Here is a 23372-nt window from a genome sequence, read left to right on the forward strand (position 1 = left end):
CCCATAGCAGGTTAGCGGTCCGGATATAGATAGAACCGAAGGCAGTAGTCCACTGCGGTCCGGGGATCACTTCAAGCATCAAGTCAACACACTGGACACTCGTGTTGACGCCACCAACCTTATCACCAACACCATCAACCTCATTATCACCGACATCACCAATCTCATCACTAACACCATCAACCTCATCATCATCAACACTCACACCAGACCTTGGTGTCATCATAACATTGATATTGATCATGCCGAGCTACCCCTGAACGGAGTGTCCACAGAGGTCAGCCGAAACCTACGATAGTATATACAACAAACGCCACCTGCTGTCACTGCACAACTTGATAGTCACCGAGTATCTCGAGACAATAGCTGTCGCACAGTTTGATAGTCACCGAGTATCTCGACAGACCGACCTGGGTTTCAGGCGCGAGACCCCTGACAAGACTCTTCGGATATCCAGATCACATGGTCTCGGACCGAGGCAGGCAGTTCATATCAGGAGCATGGAAGGCATTTGCAGAGCAAATGGGTGTGAAGCACTCATTTAGCACGGCCTACCATCCTCAAACTGATGGTCAGACAGAGAGAGTCAATCAGGTCATAGAGCAATATCTCAGGATGTACTGCAACTATGAGCAGAATGACTGGGCCAACCTGCTGGACACTGCGGCCTTTGTATACAACAACACGGTCCACAACAGCATTGGTGTCTCACCATTCTTTGCATGCTATGGATGGAACCCCAAAGCTCATCCTGACATCCCTCAACGATTAGGAGTCAATGATCCAGGTCGCTTCGAGTACCTCATGGATGGAAAGGAGCGTTGCAAGTACCTCCAGGAGCAGATCAGAGAGGCACAACGTAGATCAGTAAACCAGTATAACAGGAAGCACAAGGACATCGAGTTTAAGGTGGGTGATATGGTCTATATCAACCGACGAAACTGGAAGACAAGGAGACCCACACCCAAGTTAGACACCCGGTTCGCAGGACCCTACCCAGTTCAGGAACGGGTAGGACGCCGAGCTTATCGAATCACATTGCCAGCAAACCTTAGGGTGCATGATGTGTTCCATGTCTCCATGCTCGAGCCAGCAAGAACAAGTTCTCTTCCTCAACGTGCTGAACAGCCCACCATACCATCACTTCCAGATGAGGACCTCGATTTCGAAAGTCGAAGCACTCATCGACAAGCGTTCACACAATGGGACTACGGAGTACAAGGTGTTGTGGAGAGGGTACTCAGAGGAAGCTGCTTCATGGGAACCAGTAGAGAACCTCAACTGTCCCGACCTCATCCAGGAGTATGAGGTGTCGGAGGGGGGACGAGTGAGTAGACAGAGTGGAGAGAGGAGGAGAGAACAGGAGGAGTAGAGAGAGGAAGAGGAAGGAGGATGACGTTGAGAGAAGGAGGAAGGATGATGTTGGCGATGTTGTCAAGGAGGAGGAGTCAGCATGAACCAGACCAGAGCACGCCTCGACGGAGCTCGGCTCTTAAGAGGGGGGTAGTGTCATGGGCCTGGATGCTCAAGAAGCAGGAGGGTCATGGGTTCATATGGAAGGAGCACAGGTATCGAAGACCTAGTCGACACCAGTAGAGAGCATGGTCGTAGTGCAGTCTCCATGGAGACCATGGACTCCTATGGACTCACATGCAAAGGAGGACCAAGCTCAAGGAGCAGGCACAGCCACGAGGAGGACCAAGCTCAAGGAGCAGGCACAGCCACGAAGAGGACCAAGCTCAAGGAGCATGCAGATGGTTACCACTCAGGGGCTCGAGAGACAAGAGCCAAAGGAACTGTCACTGATCAAAGGAGGAGGAGCAGTGTCGAAGGAGTCGACACCAGGTCATGAGGAGGAGGAGCAGTGTCGAAGGAGTCGACACAGCTCAAGAGGCACAGGGGTGCCAAGCAGGAGAGGCCCCTGAGCAGTACTCGATGAAGAAGGTACTCTCTGGAGAGAGAGCAGGAGCAGCATCGCTGGCGATGCTGAGAAGAGGTATATAACCATGCTTTCTCATCAATAGGTCGAGTGGATCATCATCCACTCTACTCACCATAACTAGTTATCACTTCAGCATAAGTATACATTAGTTTCAGTCAGCATAGCAGCAATCTATCAAGGTTGCTCCTCATCGTAGTGTGTGTGTTGTATCACCACTACCTGACGTCCGAAGGCGCCCATAGCAGGTTAGCGGTCCGGATATAGATAGAACCGAAGGCAGTAGTCCACTGCGGTCCGGGGATCACTTCAAAGCATCAAGTCAACACACTGGACACTCGTGTTGACGCCACCAACCTTATCACCAACACCATCAACCTCATTATCATTGACATCACCAATCATATCATCAACACCATCAACCTCATTATCATCGACATCACCAATCTCATCACCAACACCATCAACCTCATCATCATCAACACCCACACCAGACCTTGGTGTCATCATAACATTGATATTGATCGTGCCAAGCTACCCCTGAACGGAGTGTCCACAGAGGTCAGCCGAAACCTACGATAGTATATACAACGAATGCCACCTGCTGTCACTGCACAACTTGATAGTCACCGATACCGAGACAATAGCTGTCACACAGTTTAATAGTCACCGAGTATCTCGACAGACCGACCTGGGTTTCAGGCGCGAGACCCCTGACACCAAGCAGGTGTCATGGGCCTGAATGCTCAAGAAGCAGGAGGGTCACTGGTTCATATGGAAGGAGCACAGGTATTGAAGATCTAGTCGATACCAGTAGAGAGCATGGTTGTAAGTGCAGTCTCCATGGAGACCATGGACTCCTATGGACTCACATGCAAAGGAGGACTGAGCCCATATGTGAGGAGGGCCAGGCACAGCCACAAAGAGAACCAAGCTCAAGGAGCATGCAGATGGTTACCACTCAGGGGCTCGAGAGACAAGAGTCAAAGGAACTGTCACCAGTCAAAGGAGAAGGAGCAGTGTATAGGACACTGGCAAGCAGGTCCTGAGGAGGAGGAGCAGTGTCAAAGGAGTCGACACCAGGTCCCAAGGAGGAGGAGCAGTGTCGAAGGAGTCGACACCACTCAGGAGGCACAAGGGTGCCAAACAAGCAGGATAGCAAGGAGGAGGAGCAGTGTCAAAGGAGTCGACACAGCTCAAGAGGCACAGGGGTGCCAAGCAAGCAGGAGGGGCCCCCTGAACAGTACTCGATGAAGAAGGTACTCTCTGGAGAGAGAGCAGGAGCAGCGTTGCTGGCGATGCTGTGAAGAGGTATATAACCATGCTTTCTCATCATCAAAGGTCAAGTGGATCCTCATCCACTCTACACAACCATCATAACTAGTTATCACTTCAGCATAAGTATATATTAGTTTCAGTCAGCATAGCAGCAATCTATCAAGGTTGCTCCTCATCATAGTGTGTGTGTTGTATCACCACTACCTGACATCTGAAGGTGCCCCATAGCAGGTTAGTGGTCTGGATCAAGATAGAACTGAAGGCAGTAGTCCACTGCAGTCCAGGGATCACCTCCAGCATCAGTCAACACACTGGACACTTGTGTTGATGCCACCAACCTCATCACCAACACCATCAACCTCATTATCATCGACATTCACCAACCTTATCACCAACACCATCGACCTCATCATCATCAACACTTGCACCAGACCTTGGTGTCATCACAACCTATGCATTGATATTGATTGTGCCAAGCTACCCCTGAACGGAGTGTCCACAGAGGTCAGCCAAAACCTACAATAGTATATACAATGAATGCCACCCACTGTCATTGTGCAACTTGATAGTCACCGAACAACTAGCTTGTCGAGACTGATACTGAGACAATAGCTGTCACACAACTTGATAGTCACCAAGTATCTCGACAGACCGACCTGGGTTTCAGGAACGAGACCCCTGACATTAGAGTGGATTGTTCAAGCAGCTCCTCATGATCACCATGACAGACCCAGACCTCAACAATAAGCTTGATAGACTACTCACTCTATTGGAAGCACAGCTAGAGCTTACCAGGCAGGGACAATGAGAGGAACGATTACAACGAGCTCATCTGAGCAGAGAGGAGACAATTGACCTCTCTCACTCAGAAGACCAAGCAGGAGGAGGAGATGAGTCTATGATAGGAGACCCACATACTCCTACTCTGGCTCCACAACCAAGATGATCAGTCTCATTCATCAACCTGGATGAGCAGGATGACATCAACTACGAGAAGTATGCTTCACCCACTGGGCCAAGATATGTCAAGTCCAGGGTGGATCCATACAACAAGAGCAGGACAGAACACTACACTCTTGATCAGGAGGAGGACTCTAGCATCATGGCAGAGCTTAACCAGTCAAAGCCCATCACCACCCCCTTTCCAAAGTTCAATCCCCAAGATGTGGAGATCTTCATTCTAGAAGCTGAAGCATGGTTTAAGTTCAACCAGGTGTATGAGCAGTCTAGGATGATCAATCACATGGGTGCTCAACTGGAAGGGACTGCACAAGAGTGGTGGACCTCAAAGCTCCATATTGATAGAGCTAGAGAAGGAAGGTTGTTCAATGATTGGCACTACTTCACAGAGCGACTGTCAGAGCAGTTCAACCCACACAATGCTAGGATGGAGGCATACAACAAGCTGTTAGCTCTCAGACTCACAAGTGATGCTCCTGGTGCTGCCACACATCATGTAGAGCAGTTCAGAGACTTGGAGGGACAGGTCAACCTAGATGACAATGAGCTAGTGATTGATCTCTTCAGAAGTAGTCTCACTTGCAGCATACAGGAGAAGTTCGAGAGGAACCCACTATCAGGGGTCTCGCGCCTGAAACCCAGGTCGGTCTGTCGAGATACTCGGTGACTATCAAACTGTGCGACAGCTATTGTCTTGGTATCGGTGACTATCAAGTTGTGCAGTGACAGCAGGTGGCGTTCGTTGTATATACTATCGTAGGTTTCGGCTGACCTCTGTGGACACTCCGTTCAGGGGTAGCTCGGCACGATCAATATCAATGTTATGATGACACCAAGGTCTGGTGTGGGTGTTGATGATGATGAGGTTGATGGTGTTGGTGATGAGATTGGTGATGTCGATGATAATGAGGTTGATGGTGTTGATGATAAGATTGGTGATGTCAATGATAATGAGGTTGATGGTGTTGGTGATAAGGTTGGTGGCGTCAACACGAGTGTCCAGTGTGTTGACTTGATGCTTTGAAGTGATCCCCGGACCGCAGTGGACTACTGCCTTCGGTTCTATCTATATCCGGACCGCTAACCTGCTATGGGCGCCTTCGGACGTCAGGTAGTGGTGATACAACACACACACTACGATGAGGAGCAACCTTGATAGATTGCTGCTATGCTGACTGTAACTAATGAGTACTTGTGTTTCTAAAGTATTGACTAGTTGTATGGTGAGTAGAGTGGATGAGGATCCACTCGACCTATGATGATGAGAAAGCATGGTTATATACCTCTTCTCAGCATCGCCAGCGATGCTGCTCCTGCTCTCTCTCCATAGAGTACCTTCTTCATCGAGTACTGCTCAGGGGCCTCTCCTGCTTGGCACCCCTGTGCCTCTTGGTCGACACAGCTCCTCCTCCTCATGACCTGGTGTCGACTCCTTCGACACTGCTCCTCCTCCTCATGATCAGTGACAGTTCCTTTGGCTCTTGTCTCTCGAGCCCCTGAGTGGTAACCATCTGCATGCTCCTTGAGCTTGGTCCTCTTCGTGGCTGTGCCTGCTCCTTGAGCTTGGTCCTCCTCGTGGCTGTGCTTGGCCCTCCTTTGCATGTGAGTCCATAGGAGTCCATGGTCTCCATGGAGACTGCACTACGACCATGCTCTCTACTGGTGTCGACTAGGTCTTCGATACCTGTGCTCCTTCCATATGAACCAGTGACCCTCCTGCTTCCTGAGCATCCAGGCCCATGACACCCACCTGGGAAGAGATGGGAGTGGTATCAAGAGGTTGAGGAGATTGATCGACAGAGGATGCTACTACAGCAGTCCTCAGCTAGACACTCACTCCCAAATGCCATGTCACCTCCACTAAGAACTGGGTCTCGGCCAAATCAAGGTTCAATCCCCATATGTCAACCCACTCAACCTTATCCAGCTCGATCACCAGCACAAGCAACTACACAAGCAACTACACAAGCAACTATACAAAACCTAAATCGACCAACTAATTGACCCCTTCCTCATCAACCCACCCAAACCTCGAAGCAAGGAAGCCCTGCTCCATCAGGTATCAACACCTGTCATGTATGCAAGGGTATCGGCCATTGGGCCAGAGACTGCTGTCAGCGGTCGCGCGCCTGAAACCTGAGATCAGTAGTAGTATCAGTACTATCACCGATTCTGTCAAGTTATGCGACAGCACTAATGGTATTTCGATTCCTAGTGAAATATGCGACAGAGCCTTCTCTGTCACCTTTCTTGTTGGAATCTGTAGTTGTATTATTGTTATGACAGACTTCGACTAACTGCTGTGGACACTCTGTCCAGAGGTAGCTCGGCATGATCAAACTACAATATGACTCTAAGTGAGCTTGATATTGACACCAATGGTCTGGTGTGAGTATGGATTGTTGATGCCGACACAAGTGTCCAGTGTGTCGACTAACACTTGAAGTGATCCCCGGGCTGCAGTGGACATCTGCCTTCGGTTCTATGGTTATCCGGACTGCTGGTTTGCTATGAACCACCTTTGGATGTCAGGAAATGGTGATACAACACATGCACTTCAATGAGGAGCAATCTGTTGATTACTACTATGCTGACCATGAACTAATGATACTTATTTGTTTGAAGTAATACTAGTTTGTTTGATGAGTAGAGTGGATGAGGATCCACTCGACCATTTGTGACAAGGAGGCAGGACTATATACCTCTTCGCAGTGTCACCAGTGACACTGCTCCTGCTCCCTCTCTCCAGAGGGTACCCTCTTCATTGAGTACTGCACAGGGATCTCCAAGGAGGCATCTCCTCCATATCAAGCCTTGTCCCTCCTGTCTTTCCTGAGCTGTGTCGACTTCATCGACACTGCTCCTCCTCTTCATGTCCCTTTCACCAGTGTCCTATACACAGGTCTCCTTTCTTTGACCAGTGACGGTTCTCTTCTACTCCTGTCCTGTGGGCCCCTGAGTGGTAACCGACCGCATGTCACTGAGCTCGGTCCCTCTCGCATGTGAATCATCATATGGACATCCTTACTACCGATCTCCATGGAATCTGCCACACATTCTCGCTTGCTGCAGATTCTGGTGGGATTCATGATATCGATGATGCTCATGCCAATTTCGCTGTGGTCTGCCATAGAGCAGATTCTACTGCTGATCTCGGTGAACTCTGTCGCAACTCCTACGATCTACCTGATTCCACGATTCCTGTGCTACCTTCATATGAACTTCGGTCTTTCCTCATTCTGTGCACCCAGGCCCATGACATTACCCCCCTCTTAAGAGCCAAGCTCCATCGAGGCATGTCCTGTGCCCTGTTTGGATCCTACCATCATCTCCTTACCAACTCTTCCCACAATGTCACCCTACCTCACCCGATCAAAAACCGCTGCCCGAGCACCTCCTGCTGAGGCGGTGATGACACCTTCTCGTCATCGCCAAGTAGTACTGCAACTCTGGGCTTGTGAGGAGCCAACTGTAGAGGTGGGCTCTTCTGTTCCTCCAACCTCAGCCCCTGTGGCTGATCTTCCTGCTGTTCCAGTGGTTCGTTCGCCACTGGAGCCCCTTTTCCTGGGGATGGATGACAATGACGTCGTCCCCAGTCCCCTTCCCTCTCCTTACCTTGTTCCTGTCATTCCCGACCCTGTGGGGAATGACTTTTCTCCTACCTCCCCTGTGGTCGACCTGTACGAGGTCGACGCTAGACATTCTGCAGCGGAGATGACTACTCCAGAATGCCAAGCAGCTTGGGAGGCAGAGTTGGCTAGGTCCCCAACTCCCCCTCCTACTGCAGATGAGATTGTCAACGTGGTCCTGGCTGCTTCCAGAGCAGGGACCCCCATCTATTGGCCAGAGGTACAACCTCTGACCCCTCCTCCTCGTTGGGTTGGGTGCTGAATGCCACCCCCACCCCCACCAGATTGTCATCTCCCCTCCAATTGGGAGATTGCTGGCTGGGCCGAGGGGTATGTTACAGCCGACCTCCTAACCCGAGTCGCGGATGGACATTATCCCCTTGACTGGGAAGTGCCTGCCAGCTCTCTAGCGGCAAAGAGGCTTCACTGCTTGGTGATGCTTCATCTCACTGAGGGTTGCATGCCATGGCCAAGTTGGCAATGCCGCTGCTGCTTCAACCTAGGCATACCGTAAGTGATATTTCTCGAACCCCATCCTTGATTCCAACCAATACTGACATTTCTAGTCCCTCTTTTTTTCTCAGCTGTTTTGCTTCCACATTCACCAACCCGTTTGGTGAAAGGACTCAAATTCCACATGCATGTGTGCATCGCTACCTAGCTGGGCTGGGGCATTGCGAACGTAACATTCCTGCCCATCTGGGCATGGACTATACTGGTGATGGGACTCTGAGTCTACAACCTCGTGGGTCTCATCAGGTAGAACATGCACACTTAACTGTGGCGGATGGATATGGTCCTGGCTTGGTTCGGTCTGAGGAGCACACCATTGATCTGGTAATGACTTGTGGCTGGGTGACCACAATGCAAGTTGTGTGGCACTTTTGTCAGCCAGAATTGGTGAGTTCTATACTCCATACACTTCAACTTTATGTTGAACATCATGACCGACTGTACTCGGAGCATCAACCTCACGAGTCTGTGACAGAGTCTGGTGGTCCCCCAGACTTCCTTCACGAGTGGGTGGCTCCTACCAAGGAGGAGCTAGTGATCCGGTCCTCCCTTGCTCCTCCTCCTGCTCCTTCTTCATATGTCAACATGTAGCAACATGTCTCCTTCTGCAATGTTGATTCTTCTTGATCCTAAAATGAGTCTGTGGCCTGACTCTTGTGTTGTTGCTTATGAGCCTGGCTGTTGAGTACCATGCTCTTGAAACACTTCTCGTATGGTGAGAGTAGTATTTCAGGTCCTCTCCCTGAAATCTGCCATACCACCAGTACTGCAACAGATTTCCGCATAGTTCGTAATAGTGCCTCTACTCTCACATTTTTCGCTCAAATCAGTTCTAACACCCTTCTTACTGATTTCTCCTTCTCCTCATGCTTGTTTAGCCTCATCCCCCTGCCGAAACCTCATACTCCCAGATGAGGTCAGGACAGTTGAGATTCAACAATGGTTCCCAGGAAGCAGCCTCCTCTGGGTACCCCCTCCAAAGCACTTTATATTCTGTCATTCCATTGTGTGAACACTTGCCAACAATTGCTTCAACTTCGAAGTCAAGGTCTTCATCTGGCAGCGATGGTACGATTGGCTGTGTCGATCATTGTGGAATGGAACTGTTCTTTGCTGGTTCAAGCAAAGACACATGAAACACATCATGGACTCTGAGGTTTGCTGGCAATGTGATTCTATAGGCTCGTTGGCCCACCCTTTCTTGTACTGGATAAGGTCCTGCAAACCTGGTGTCCAGCTTTGGTGTGGGTCGCCTCATCTTCCAGTTCTTGTGGTTGACATAAACCATGTCACCAACCTTGAATTCTATGTCCTTGTGTCTCTGGTTATAATGATCGACCGTATGATGCTGTGCCTCCCTTATCTGTTCTTGAAGGTACTTGCAGCACTCTTTACCATCGAGCAAGTACTCAGAGCATTTGGGATCATTCACTCCTAGGTGTTGGGGAATGTCAGGATGGGCTTTCAGGTTCCATCCATAACATGCAAAGAATGGCGAGACACTGATGCTATTGTGTATGGTATTGTTGTACACAAACGCTGCAGTGTCGAGCAGACTGGCCCAGTCATTCTTTTCATAGTTGCAGTACATATGAAGGTACTGCTCTACTACTTGATTGACCCTTTCCATTTGCCCATCCATTTGAGGATGATAAGCAGTGCTGAGCGAATGTTTCATACCCATTTGATCAGCAAATGCTTTCCATGCTCCTGAGATGAACTGCCTGCCTCAGTCCAAGACCATGTGATCTGGATAACTGAAGTGTCTAACCAGATAACACCATAGTAGCACAGCAGTCTGTTTCACTGTGACCATTTTGTATGTAGGGGCCAGAATAGCAAACTTGGTCAATCTGTCAATGATGACCAGGATTGAATCATATCCCTTTGAGGGTGGTAATCCTTCAATGAAATCCAAGGATATAGAGCCCCATGGTCTGTCTGGAGTAGTGAGTGGCTGCAGCAAGCCATATGGGCAATGGCAAGGAGCCTTGTATCTGGCACACACTTGGCAACTTGCAACATAATCAGCAATCCAGGCTGACATGTTTGGCCACCAATAGTGTTGTTGGGCTGACTTAATGGTAGCATCTCGCCCCACATGTCCAGCTGTGACACCATCATGACATTGAGACATGACCATGAATCACAAGTGTTCTACAGACAAAGACTGTCCATCAACTTCTTTGGCACTTCGCGAACGATGGTCATTGGTTCTCCCTGGCATCGTTACCTTGGGGATAACCAACCACCTGCCACTATACCATAAGCCATCTCTGATTTCGAACAGCTTCCTTAGGTGAATCTCCCAAAGCTCAGGGTCCAGAGGCTGGAAGATTCTGGCCAGATCTTTGATTCCTTTCATGGCTATAGACTCCATCATGAGGATGGGAGCCACTAATACAGAATTGTCACCTGAGCATGCAGTTAGAATTGATTCCGCTAAAATCGGCAATATCATGCTTGCTATTACATTTTCGGCTGAAATCTGCTGCAACTTGCTCCCCATTGCAATTTTGTTTTCGACTTGTTCAAACACCCTGGGTGGCAGTAGTTGTCAAATGTTGTGCTCCTGCTCTTCGCTGACTGGCTGCATATCAGCTTGTCTGGTGAGAGCATCGGGTTTGCCACCCTTGTCTCCTGGCTGATATTGTAGCACAAAGTCGAAATCTGCTAACAATACCGCCCATCTTGCTTGTCTGCCAGTGATATGATGTTGCAACTTAAAGTACTTGAGCACTTCGTGATCCGTGAGAATGACTAACTGACTTGGAAGTCCTGCTAGCATGTGTTGCCACTGAGTGAGGCAGGCGACCACTGCTAGGAGCTCCTTGTTGTGGATCTTGTAGTTTTTCTCAGCTGACAACATCTTCCTTGAATAAAATGCTACCAGGTGCCAATGCCCTTCATGCTCTTGTTTGAGCACTCCCATGATGGTGAAGTCGCTTGCATCTGTTTCTAGCCTTGTAGGGAGGTGGTAATTGAAGTGATGAAGTACTCCGGCTGTCATGAATGCTTGGATGAGTTTGTGGAAAGCTTGTTGAGCTTCTTCCAGCAACTCAAACTTCTTGAAACGTTCAGTTGGTTTTACCAGGGATGTTAGTGGCTTGGCAATTCGAGCGAAGTGAGCAATGAATTGCCTGTAGAAGTTGGCAAAGCCAAGGAATCTTTGGATATCATGGATTGATTCCAGCATTGGCCACTCCTTGACTGTCCATACTTTCTCAGGATCCATCTCTACCCCTGTGGGTTTGATGATGTATCCTAGAAACTCTACTGTCGTGGTGTGGAACTCACACTTTGACAGTTTAGCAAACAGCTGATTGTTTCTCAAACAGGTGAGAACTTCAGTGACATGTTGTACATGTGCTTCCTCCATGTCACTGAAGATGAGGAAGTTGTCCAAGTATACAACAACATATACTCTGATGATGTCTCGGAAGATGACATTGATGAATGATTGGAAATGAGCTGGTGCATTTGCTAGCCCAAATGGCATCACAAGGTACTCATATAGTCCCAATTGTGTACCAAACGCTGTTTTCCATTCATCTCCTTTTGCAATGCAAATGAGGTTGTATGCTGCTTGGAGATCTAGCTTGGAATAGATCTTTGCCTTTCGGAGCAGGAACAGTTGCTCCTCGATGAGGGGCAACAGAGCCCTGTTCTTGATGGTAATCTCATTGAGTCCCTGGTAGTCCACACAAAGCCTGAGACCTCTGTCTTTCTTAGGTACAAAGAGCACAGGTGACCTTGCTGGACTCTTTGACGGTCATATGAACCCCTTTGCGAGGTTCTTGTCCAGATACTTCCTCAATTCAGACATTTCTTTAGGCCCTTTGAGATACAACGGGCCTTGAGGTGGTCGACTTCCTTCCATTAGTTCAAGGTGAAGATCATGTTTGGTATGCTGGGGAAGCCTGTCTGCTTCCACCTCATTGAACACATCACGAAGGTGTTGGTACAGCTTTGGTATATCTGCTGCCATCACCTTCTTCTCAATCTCAACCTCCATCTCTACTCCTTTATCGGCACCGGTAGGAATGAAACCAAAGGCTGGGAGTGATGAGGGTGGTACTTCCAATAACATGAACCCTATGGGTCCATCCTCTAAAGCTGCCTGAAGTAAGCACTTTGCTGAGATGAACTCGTTTCCATGCATGGTTGGTCATGCCATTTTTTCTTCATAGGAGCCCATTACCACAGATCTCATTGAAATCAGTGGTAAGCTATCTCTTATGGCGAGCTCCTGTTTTTGCTTGCCTGTTGCAGTGGCTTTCATCAAATTCTGCAACAGTTCCACTACTATGACCGATTTCGATGGTTTTGATTGTAAACCCCTAGTTGTGGCGGCTTCAGGGGGTCGTTTTCAGTCCTGAGACTTGAACTCTAGTTGGCCTGTGTCCCATCGTATGGTGGGCTTGAGCCTTCTGAGCTCGGTGAATCCCAATATAAGGTTGTAGTTGGTGGTATCAGCTACTGATACTTTGACTACACCTAGGCTGTGCTCACCAATAACCACCTGTATGGTCGCAGCACTATTGATAATGAGCTGGTGTCCAGTGACACCATGAATCGATCTTGTTTTTGAGGGTTTTGTTGGTATTAAGTACTTACTGATAAAGGAATCTGAAACTATGGACAAGCCAGTGCCAGTGTTGGCAAGTATATGAGCAGGATGGTCTTGGACCATTCCTGTAAGCTCTAACACTGCTTTTCCTTTGCTGGTGGAGAAACATATTTGGCAATCTTGATATATACACAACAATGGTGAGGAGGTTTGTAGAGCCATGCACGCCATCAGTGCATTGCCCCACTGTCGTTTCCCTCATCATCATCATCTTGGGGTTCCTCATGATTAGCATCATTAGGAACTTGGTATTGACTGAAGTCTAGGTCATCAGGGTCACTCGTTTCAGCACTGCCTGTATGCCCATCCCCTGAGTCGGTGGCCCCTTCTTCAAAGGGGTCTTCTGTGGTTACCATGACCCTTGGGCCCAAAGGTCATGGTCCCAGAGGATCTGCCTTCTTGCTTGGGCAATCTCTGGCCCAATGTCCAATGCCTTTGCAGATATGGCAAGTGCTATTGCCTGGTACTGTGGGGCCTCCTTGTTTTGGGCCCAGTACATACTGCTGAGGTAGCAGCTGATTGGTTGGTCTGCTTGGGATTCCTGCCATTATTGGTGCTGGCATTCAAGCAGAGTTTCTTTGTGCCAGTTGCTGAACAGGGAATGAACTCTGAGCGGGTGGCATTGGTCAGATTCCCAGGTTCAATTGTGGAGGAGCAGCGCTTGGGTGCCTAGCAGAGGACTGCTGTAGCAGCATCCTCTGTCAGTCAATATCTTCGACCTCTTGGTACCATCCCCACCTCTTTGCAGGCAGGTTATGCTCAAACTTTTCTTGCAGGCTATGTGTGAGACTGCCTCTGAACAAGTCAATGATGAGTTTGTTATCATCCAGATTGACTTGTCCCTCCAGGTCTCTGAAACATTCCACATGGCATGTGGCGGCACCAGGTGCATTGCTAGTGAGTTTGAGAGCCAACAGCTTGTTGTAGGCTTCCATTCTAGCATTCTGGGGATTGAATTGTTCCGACAGCCACTCTGTAAAGTAGTGCCAGTCATTGAATAACCTTCCTTCACGTGCCCTGTCAATTTGGAGCTTGGAGGTCCACCACTCCCATGCATTCCCTTCCAATTGAGAGCCCATGTGGTTGATCATTCTTGTTTGCTCATATACCTGGTTAAACTTAAACCAGGCTTCAGCTTCGAGAATGAATATCTCCACATCTCGCAGATTAAACTTAGGAAAGGGTGTGGCGATTGGCTTTGATCGAGAGAGATCTGCCAATACACAAGGGTCCTCCTCCAAGTCTGGGACATAAGGTTCCGTCCTAGTCCTACTATATGGATCCACCCTGGGTTTGAAATACTTTGGCCCGGTGGGTGAGGCGTACTTTTCATAATTGATGTCATCCTGCTCTTCTGTACCAGCAAACGAGACAGATCGCCTTGGTCATGGTGCTGGTGTAGGAGTTTGGGGATCTCCTATCATGGATTCATCACCTCCTACCCGCTCTCCCGATGGTGAGAACTCAATTGTCTCTTCTCCACTTAGATGAGCACGGCGAAGACATTCTTCTCGTTGACCTTGCCTGGTGAGCTCGAGTTGGGCTTCCAATAGTGCTAGGAGCCAGTCGAGCTTATCGTTGAGGCCTTGGTCTGTCATTGTGATCGTGGGGTGCTGCTTGAACAATCCACTCTAATGTCAGTGGTCATGCACCTGAAACCTGAGATCAGTAGTAGTATCAGTACTATCACTGATTCTGTCAAGTTATGTGACAGTGCTAATGGTATTTCGATTCCTAGTGAAATATGCGACAGAGCCTTCTCTGTCACCTTTCTTGTTGGAATCTGTAGTTGTATTATTGTTATGACAGATTTCGACTAACTGCTGTGGACACTCCATCCAGAGGTAGCTTGGCACGATCAAACTACAATATGACTCTAAGTGAGCTTGATATTGACACCAATGGTCTGGTGTGGGTATGGATTGTTGATGCTGACACAAGTGTCCAGTGTGTCGACTAACGCTTGAAGTGTTCCCCAGGCCACAGTGGATGTCTGCCTTCGGTTCTATGGTTATCTGGACTGCTGGTTTGCTACGAACTGCCTTCGGACATCAGGAAATGGTGATACAACACATGCACTTTGATGAGGAGCAATCTGTTGATTACTTCTATGCTGACTGTGAACTAATGATACTTATTGCTTGAAGTAATACTAGTTTGTTTGATGAGTGTAGAGTGGATGAGGATCCACTCGACCATTTGTGACAAAGAGGTAGGACTATATACCTCTTCGCAGCATTGCCAGCAACACTGCTCCTGCTCCCTCTCTCCAGAGGGTACCCTCTTCATCGAGTACTGCACAGGGATCTCCAAGGAGGCACCTCCTCTGTAACAAGCCTTGTCCCTCCTGTCTTTCCTGAGCTGTGTCGACTTCATTGACACTGCTCCTCCTCTTCATGTCCCTTTCGCCGGTGTCCTATACACAGGTCTCCTTCCTTTGACTGGTGACAGTTCTCTTCTACTCCTGTCCTGTGGGCCCCTGAGTGGTAACCGACCACGTGTCACTGAGCTCAGTCCCTCTCATGTGTGAATCATCATATGGACATCCTTACTACCGATCTCTGCAGAATCTGCCACATGTTCTTGCTTGCTGCAGATTCTGGTGGGATTCGTGATATCGACAATGCTCATGCCAATTTCGCTGTGGTCTGCCATAGAGCAGATTCTACTGCCGATCTCAGTGAACTCTGTCGCAACTCCTATGGTCTACCCGATTCCATGATTCCTGCACTACCTTCATATGAACTTCGGTCTTTCCTCGTTCTGTGCACCCAGGCCCATGACACTACCCCTGAACAGAGTGTCCACAGAGGTCAGCCGAAACCTACAACAGTATATACAATGAATGCCACCCACTGTCATCACGCAACTTGATAGTTGCCGAGCAACTAGCTCGTCGAGACTGATACTGAGACAATAGCTGTCGCACAGTTTGATAGTCACTGAGTATCTTGACAGACCGACCTGGGTTTCAGGCGCGAGACCCCTGACAGAGTGCACCATGCCTATACTCAAGAGGGACAGGTGACAGAATCACAATCATCACAGCATATGTAGATGACATGTTAATAATGTCACCCAGCCATAATGAGGTTGACTGCACTAAATGGGAGATCATGGAAAAGTGGGAAACAGAAGACAATGGCAAAATCAAGGAGTTCCTGGGTATTAAGATCACATGTGATAGGAGGAGGAGGAGGATATCACTGGGTTTAACTGCATATGTTAAGGCAATGGTGAACAAATGGCTAGAAGGAGCAAATGAAAAATCATGGATACCCATGCTGAGCATGGCAAATGTTGCTGGGGGCAAGAAGTGTGGCCCTCAACAGGCAAAGCAGTGATGATGTATACCAATGCAAATTGGGCATCAGACCCCATGAACGGATGGAGAAGTACATCAGGAGCAATAACATATGTATACAGATGTCTGGTCAGCTGGAAGTCTCATGTCCAGAAATGTGTGGCATTGTCTGCAGTTGAGGCAGAGTTTGTCACCACTTCTGAAGCAGTACAAGAAGCATTGTTCTTCTCATATTTGCTTCAGGATCTGGAAATCATGGATGTCCAACCAACACTCTACACAGATAGTCAGGGATGTATCCAGGTAAGTAAAGACCCAGCAAAGCACTGGAAGTTAAAGCATATCAACACTTGATATCACTTTGTTTGTGACCACATGCAAGAAGGCGATGTGATGATCAAATTTATTGGAACAGTGAACAACATAGCAGATATCCTAACAAAACCTCTGCAGGGCCTCAATACCTCATGATTAGCTAGGATGATAGGGCTGGAGATCCTGCCAAGGGGGAGAGTTGAAAATGCTTCAGCATCTCAAGAGGGATGCATGAGTTATAGCCGAGACACTGAGGGACAGAATGCATGCATAAGTGATGGACACAATGAAGCACATGAAGGTTGCCATAGCAATGGCTCAGGGGCATTGCATGAAGCAACAACACAGGGGTTATGAGAGAAGTGACTCATTTGGCTTGGACATGACTAAGGTGGCAATAAGGTATATAGGTGTTTGTCATTAAGATCCATACTATGAGAAATTTAAGCATCACAAGAAGTCATTTGACTGTGTTAAAGGGAGCCTGATTGTGGCCCTGATAAACAGCATATTCTAATTGTTATCTTCAACTGAATCACATCCCAATAAACTTCGGAAGGTTTAGCTCAGCTTCAGCAGCTCTAAAGTTGGCGATGTTAGAGTTGCGAGGATCTCGCCGAGCGCATTAGTCAGAGGCAGTTAGCTAATAGAAGTGAAGATGTTTTGGTCCCGATAACTGGCGATCGGGGAGAGTCCAAGTACGATGTCACTACTATCTTAGGGCAGAAACATATATACTCAATTGACTAAAGTGAACATGGTGAGAACCTAGTGTTCTCAGCTTGATATATATACATCTATGAGGTACGTGCCGAATGTGCGAGTATCCTTCTTCATGATCTAGCCTGACAACGAGCGGGGCTGTGTTGCACCCGATCTCCGGACAGATCTGTTCCATCAGATCCCCGATTGCTTTTATGTCAGCATGCATCACCATATTGGATCGCTTCCTTGGGCACAAGGTGGCCAGGCTTTGGAGGCGTGCGAAGAAATTCAAGCTCGCTTACACACAATCTGAACCCTTGCAGTGACACTCAAATTCCAGCTGAGCTGAGTTGGCCGTTGATTCCACTTTGTCATCTCATACAACCTCTTCTAGCTACAACCTCTTCTAGCTACAACCATCTCCTGCCATTGTAGAAAGATCATGTTTTCCACCCTCAACAACATAAACCCTCTTCTACGCAAGAGCTTGTGATACAACAGCAGACACCGTTCTTGCTTTGGAATTCACGGCCGCCACTTTAGGCCTCCATTTTAGGTACACATTTCGATCTCGTAGGTCGAACCGCTCGACCTCGAGGCATCCTGCAAAATGGTCGCCACTTTCGACAAAGCTGCATCATCATCACCATCCTTATCATCCTCATCCAGACCGTTCAATATGGAGGAGCCAGAAGCATACCCCTCGATGTCGGTCACATCACTGGAGCGTCCCCAGCTGGGGCGGAGAAGATCTAGCTTTGGCCAAGGCGCCCCACGCAAGCCCGTCTCTCGGAGCAAGAAGGCTGTCGCAGCTGTTACTGGTGCTGTTACTACTTCCTTCCTCATGACACCCTTCGATGTGGTCAAGACAAGGCTTCAGACACAAAGCAGTGCAGAACCCTTGTTCTTTCCCTCTCAGCATTTAGCAGCAACATCAGCATTAGACAAAGGCAAGCAAGCGGTACGAGGCACACCTTCTACTCTCGCCTCTGGTGGCTTCCACGCTCATCCAGCCACTTGCTGTCAACAGACATTCTTCACATCCAATCGTCAACCAGAATCGGTTCTGTGTCGATTCGATCCGAGACAAGCAACATCTTCAGCCGCCACTGCATCTTCAGCATCTTCAGCATCGTCATCAGCATTCTTCTCCCCCGCTTCAGCATCCACGTCCACGCCCTCAGCCAGATCAACCCCACGCAGCACAACATCGCGCTTCGGCCGACACAGCACGTCCTTCTCCTCCGCCACCCCACCTCGATCTAGCGTCCGCATCCTACCCTCACCACCACCGGCACCTTCAGCGTACCTTCACCCAACACCCTCCGCAGTGACTGCCAACGGCTCCTCCTCTTGCGCCTGTGCATTCCCTAACGAAGCCGTTGCTGCACGAGAACTTCGCGCTGCAGCCTCCAAACAAGGTCGTCTCACCGGTTTGTGGGATGGAGTCATCAAAGTCGGTCGTGCAGAAGGTATTCGCGGTCTTTGGCGTGGTTTGGCACCTACACTGATGATGACTGTTCCTGGTCAAGTTACGTACATGTCTTGCTACGATTTCTTCCGGTCGCATTTGCTGGCTGGGGAGGGTAAGGCTGAGGTGCAAGCAGCTTTTGCAGAAACTCCAGAGCTGAATGGAAGGGGGCTGCGTTTGGCTGGCAAGACTCCGAGTTTGTCAGCTATCACAGCACAGAGTCTGTATGCTTCCTTGCTGGCTGGCGCATTGGCAAGAGGGATCAGCGCGACTTTGGTCACTCCATTGGAGTTGATTAGGACGCGACTACAGGCTAGCTCGAGGAGCCAAGCTTCCCTCACCTCCATTCTGCGCGGGTTGTGGGTCGAAATCCGCACCACTTCCCTTCGTTCGGGCGGTGGTCCATTGATCCTATGGCGCGGTCTCACCCCGACTTTGTGGCGTGATGTTCCATTTAGCGCCATCTATTTTGCTGGGTATGAAGCCGGGAAACGATCCCTCACAGGCGGAGGACTCGGCGAAGGAAAGGCAGCAGGTAGCGGAGAAGAATTTGGTGTAGCATTTGTCTCTGGTGCCGTCTCTGGTTCTATCGCCGCTCTTCTCACACATCCATTCGATGTAGTGAAGACCAGGTTGCAGACTCAAGGAACAAGCTCAGATAGGGGTAATGGAAGATTATCGGCAAGTCTGAGAGGTGGTGCAAATAAATCTTCAGCAAGTGTATGGACAGCAATGCAGGAAATCCTCAGCAAAGAAGGGAGTAAAGGCTTATGGAAGGGTTTCAGTCCAAGAACAGCAAAGGTTGCTCCGGCTTGCGGAGTTATGATTGCTAGTTTTGAGGTTGTTGGGCGTGCACTTGCCGATCTAGACATCTAATAGCTTTTCGTGCAGGATGAAGCGTAAAGCATACTTTTATTTCGGTTGTGTTTAGCATACTGTAGCAAAGCAAAGCAATTTTAAAGCAGCTTTCGAGCATCGTCATTGGCATGTGTGTGGTGTTTGTGTGCATTGCAAAGTGTGCGAGTAAGTGTGTGACTACGAATACATGCGTGGAATGTGTGTCACCGCAATGCTAGGATATGGTGCGATACAAACGGATCTCTTTCAAGCGACAGGCAATCCAATTCCTGATCCTACCAACCCCGATTCACGTCGACTGGGAGTACCTTTATACCCTTCAACACCGACCCATTGCCAGACTCTTAGCCACTCGCCTTTCTTCTGTGCTTGTCTTGTTCTGACGTTGCTGTTCTCCTCTACCACCTTTGCTACTTTTTTCCAAAGCCTGTTTCTTGTCTTGCCATTGTGTTCTTCGCTGAGAATATGATCGCGGAGATGAGAGAGGGGAACGAAATCATCAGGGTAGAGGACTGGGTCGACTGCGTGTTGATACTCCTGTTCTTGTAGTCGTTCTAGTGCTGCACTGACTAGGAGAGCTACTTTGGCGTTTTCTGCACGAGAAGCTGAGAGACGATGGCGCAGATAGAGGACGCCGGAGATGGCTGAGAGAAGGAGGAAGAAGTACAGGCGAGCTCGGAGGACCCAACCTTTCAGAGCCAGACGGGATCGACACGAGAGCGAAAGTGCTGGCTCTTTGGCCGCGAGATAGTATGAGGTGTCGACTTGTTCTTCTCCATTAGAGGTGACCGGGGAGGAAGAAATGGGGATGCGGACGATGTTACTTCTAGGATCGGTCAGTTCGAACAACGCCATGTACCAGATCTGTTCAAAGTAGTCCTCGTCCACCCTGGCATCGCGTGTTGCCGACATGGATCGTTTGACTGCCTCTTCTGCAATGGCGTAGGCCAAATTGCCGTTCTCGAGTACGACCTTGTTGGGCAAAGCCCGAACAGTAGCATGGGTCTTTTGAGTACCGCAGACGATTTCGCCTTTGAACTCGGAGAGCATGTGCGAGATGGCTTGTGCGAGTTCGGATGCAAGAACAAGCTTTTGGGTGTCCGGGTAGCAGCGGGGAGCTGTGGTGCTAAGGGGGAGGAAGAATCGAGCCAAAGGAATGTGCGAGCAAAGGTTGGGTTGGAGAACCCAGTCATGAGACGAACAGCCGAGGACTTTGCCATGCGCACATTCGGCGTGAGCAGGGCAGGGCGTGCATGTGGGCTGGAAGCGAGCCGGGAGAATCGTGGTATCTTCGACTGTCTCGTTGGATGCTTGAGCGAAGGCAAGTGCGGTAAGTCGACGGTCTTCGACGATGGCGTTGGTGTCCGAGTTGATGTCACAGAACCCGAGTGCGCGGGTTTCGCGAGCGTACCAGACAAGCCATGAAAGCACGCCAATGATGGCAAGCGTGTAGAAAGAATTGGCAAGGTAGCTAGCCAGAGACTTTCTGCCGCGCTGTTCTCGACGTTGCTGCTTGTCTTTTTGACGCCGGAGAATACGCATCTTGGCGAGTGCGGAAGGAGAGGTGAACGCGTCAAGGTCGAAGTCCTCCTCGTCGGCTTTCGCACCGACATCAGTTGAGACATGCTTCCCACGACGAGCGGTGGCCTCATCATCAGCGGCGTGCTCACCAGCCGAGTTGGCAGACGTCGTGCCGGTCAAACGTCCAACGATGCGAGGAGGAGTTCCGGCTGCAACGGCTTGGTCCATGTAGTTGCGGAGGGTACTGATGACGCTCGGGCTGCTGGATTGTTGCTGTTTGGTCGACTTTTTTGGCGGCGAGTCGGATTTCAGCGACTGACCGGAAGTCTTCTTGCGCAATGTGGTGGTAGCATCGGTTGTCTTGCGCCTGGCCTTGCGTGCGGAAGCAGCAACGGTCGCAGCGACACCAGGTGCAGGAGATGCCTCGCTTCCTGACTGGAAAGGGTTGCTGTCGGAGAAGGTGCCATCCTCATCGCTCTTCCCACCGTAGCTGAGACGCTTCGCTTTGCGGGACGTTGAGGGTGGAGGAGATTCTGTGCGACCAAACGAGATGCGTTGAGCGGAACGAGTGTCATCTTCAGGCTCAGATGCCTCGACAGCAGCTGCAACGCTAGCTGGCGCTGACTTGCGAGGACGGCCTCGTCGGCGTTTGGCGGGGATTTCGACAATTACTTGCTCCTGCTTGAGCTCCTCCTCTTCCGGCTCGGCATCGCTGTCGGCCGCTGTAGCAAGCTGATTGGCGAGAGAGGACTTCTTGCGGGCGGGCGTACGTGCCGCTTTTGCTGCAGGAGTAGAGGCGGTCGAAGACTTTGCGGGTGTGCTAGAGGGCATCGGAGCTTCGCTCGTGCTGGGTCGACCTGGTTTGCGCTTGGCGGGAGTCTGCTCGGGAGTAACCTCGGTGTCGCTGCGACGATCACGCATGTCGATGATGCCACTGGAGCTGGCCACGATGGAAGCATCCTTTTTGCGGAGAGAAGCTGCCTTTGGCAGCACTTGGCTGTTGAAGAGATCGACAAGCTCGGCTTTGCGTGCCACACTGCTGAACGGAATCTCGTGTTCCACCAATATGCCTCGAAGCTGTGCGACCTTGAGCGAGTTGGGATCGAACCCTTGGCGCATGTAAACGTCGCGCTCGACCATGATTGCTGAGAGCCGTTCGGAGCGAGCGTCCCGATTGGAGGTTGAAGGAGTGTGTTGGTGATGGTGGCCAGAAAGGAAGAAGACGACGCCGCTCGAGAGTGCAAGTTGTTCCCTGTGCGAAGCGGTCAGACACACGAACTGAGCCTTCCATCCGGAAAGTTGGCATTTTTAGAAATGGACGTCATGCGGGCGTAGCCAGACTCACAGGACCCTGACCAACTTGTATTTTTATTTTTTTTGGACGCGTTTCCAATGTTACGTTTGCACGTGATAAAAGACCAAAATTACTCACTCGTTGTTAGACTGACATCTGGATGACGTAATCCCGGTTTCGGGATACAGTCAAGGTCGGTCAATTGGAAACTTGTGCAAGCCAAGCTTCTGTTCGCACTGCCTTGACTTTGTATGGGAAGTCTTGTATAGATTGCAGCCCTTGATCGCCGATGGCATCAAGACTTGGGTTCTCGTAATGGTTGCTGAGCATGCTACAGTCAACCCGCTGAGATGATGAAGGAAGATAGATTAGCCTTATGAACGATACTGGGCAAGGGGCAAGGGTCGAGGGCTCGAGTGTAAATAAAGGTGCAACGTTGGCCTTGAAAGACGGTAAAAGGCGGATAAAGTGTCGGCCTCGAATACCGTCTAAAGCCAAGTTAGCCGTAAACACTGTTAGAGTGGCGAACGGAGACATCCGAAAAATACGGATCCGAGGACGCGGAAACAAGCGACCAAAAACCCAAAAAACCCAAAAAAAAAAAAAAAAAAAAAAAAAAAAAAAAAAAAAAAAAAAAAAAAAACAAAAAAAACAAAACAAAAAAAAACAAAACAAAAAAAAAAAAAATCAAAAAAAAATCAAAAAAAAATCAAAAAAAAATCAAAAAAAAATCAAAAAAAAAAAAAAAAAAAAAAAAAAGCCAAATCTCAAAGAGGCGCGCGCACTAGGGGGTTTCAGTTATCTCTGAGTTTTGAAAACACAATACTTTGAAAATATGTTTGGGCCCAATTTTTGACGCCCCAAGAAACTGCACAGGTCTGTGACACGTGCATCTTGGAGTTTCACTTGACTCACCCGGTAAAAACAATCTCTGATTCCCTACACCAGGTCAAGA

General features: G+C 49.3%; 9 protein-coding genes across 9 annotated transcripts; 4 read left to right on the forward strand and 5 right to left on the reverse strand.

Annotated features, from left to right (window-relative positions):
* Positions 1-462: 462 nt before the first annotated feature.
* On the forward strand, positions 463-1308 carry UHO2_01052 (uncharacterized protein; the record flags this gene model as incomplete). The annotated part of the gene is made up of 1 exon (XM_041553520.1): positions 463-1308. One exon carries the CDS (start codon positions 463-465, stop codon positions 1306-1308), a length of 846 nt encoding a protein of 281 aa, XP_041409454.1.
* A 3011-nt stretch (positions 1309-4319) lies between these two features.
* UHO2_01053 (uncharacterized protein) lies at positions 4320-5201 on the forward strand (the record flags this gene model as incomplete). Its single annotated transcript, XM_041553521.1, has 2 exons — positions 4320-4819; positions 5015-5201. The coding sequence occupies 2 exons, from the start codon at positions 4320-4322 to the stop codon at positions 5199-5201; spliced, it is 687 nt and encodes a 228-aa protein (XP_041409455.1).
* Positions 5202-7528: 2327 nt separating this feature from the next.
* UHO2_01054 (uncharacterized protein) lies at positions 7529-8068 on the forward strand (the record flags this gene model as incomplete). The annotated part of the gene is made up of 1 exon (XM_041553522.1): positions 7529-8068. One exon carries the CDS (start codon positions 7529-7531, stop codon positions 8066-8068), a length of 540 nt encoding a protein of 179 aa, XP_041409456.1.
* A 1338-nt stretch (positions 8069-9406) lies between these two features.
* On the reverse strand, positions 9407-10366 carry UHO2_01055 (uncharacterized protein; the record flags this gene model as incomplete). The annotated part of the gene is made up of 2 exons (XM_041553523.1): positions 9407-10039; positions 10091-10366. The coding sequence occupies 2 exons, from the start codon at positions 10364-10366 to the stop codon at positions 9407-9409; spliced, it is 909 nt and encodes a 302-aa protein (XP_041409457.1).
* A 510-nt stretch (positions 10367-10876) lies between these two features.
* On the reverse strand, positions 10877-12481 carry UHO2_01056 (uncharacterized protein; the record flags this gene model as incomplete). The annotated part of the gene is made up of 2 exons (XM_041553524.1): positions 10877-12038; positions 12102-12481. The coding sequence occupies 2 exons, from the start codon at positions 12479-12481 to the stop codon at positions 10877-10879; spliced, it is 1542 nt and encodes a 513-aa protein (XP_041409458.1).
* Positions 12482-12688: 207 nt separating this feature from the next.
* Positions 12689-14547, reverse strand: UHO2_01057 (uncharacterized protein; the record flags this gene model as incomplete). Its single annotated transcript, XM_041553525.1, has 3 exons — positions 12689-13043; positions 13715-14303; positions 14385-14547. The coding sequence occupies 3 exons, from the start codon at positions 14545-14547 to the stop codon at positions 12689-12691; spliced, it is 1107 nt and encodes a 368-aa protein (XP_041409459.1).
* A 3336-nt stretch (positions 14548-17883) lies between these two features.
* On the forward strand, positions 17884-19620 carry UHO2_01058 (uncharacterized protein; the record flags this gene model as incomplete). The annotated part of the gene is made up of 1 exon (XM_041553526.1): positions 17884-19620. The coding sequence occupies one exon, from the start codon at positions 17884-17886 to the stop codon at positions 19618-19620; it is 1737 nt and encodes a 578-aa protein (XP_041409460.1).
* A 228-nt stretch (positions 19621-19848) lies between these two features.
* UHO2_01059 (uncharacterized protein) lies at positions 19849-22263 on the reverse strand (the record flags this gene model as incomplete). Its single annotated transcript, XM_041553527.1, has 1 exon — positions 19849-22263. One exon carries the CDS (start codon positions 22261-22263, stop codon positions 19849-19851), a length of 2415 nt encoding a protein of 804 aa, XP_041409461.1.
* Positions 22264-22615: 352 nt separating this feature from the next.
* UHO2_01060 (uncharacterized protein) lies at positions 22616-22954 on the reverse strand (the record flags this gene model as incomplete). Its single annotated transcript, XM_041553528.1, has 1 exon — positions 22616-22954. One exon carries the CDS (start codon positions 22952-22954, stop codon positions 22616-22618), a length of 339 nt encoding a protein of 112 aa, XP_041409462.1.
* Positions 22955-23372: the final 418 nt, after the last annotated feature.

This window comes from Ustilago hordei (genome assembly GCF_900519145.1).
Source record: "Ustilago hordei strain Uho2 genome assembly, contig: UHO2_contig_02, whole genome shotgun sequence".
NCBI lineage: Eukaryota > Fungi > Basidiomycota > Ustilaginomycetes > Ustilaginales > Ustilaginaceae > Ustilago > Ustilago hordei.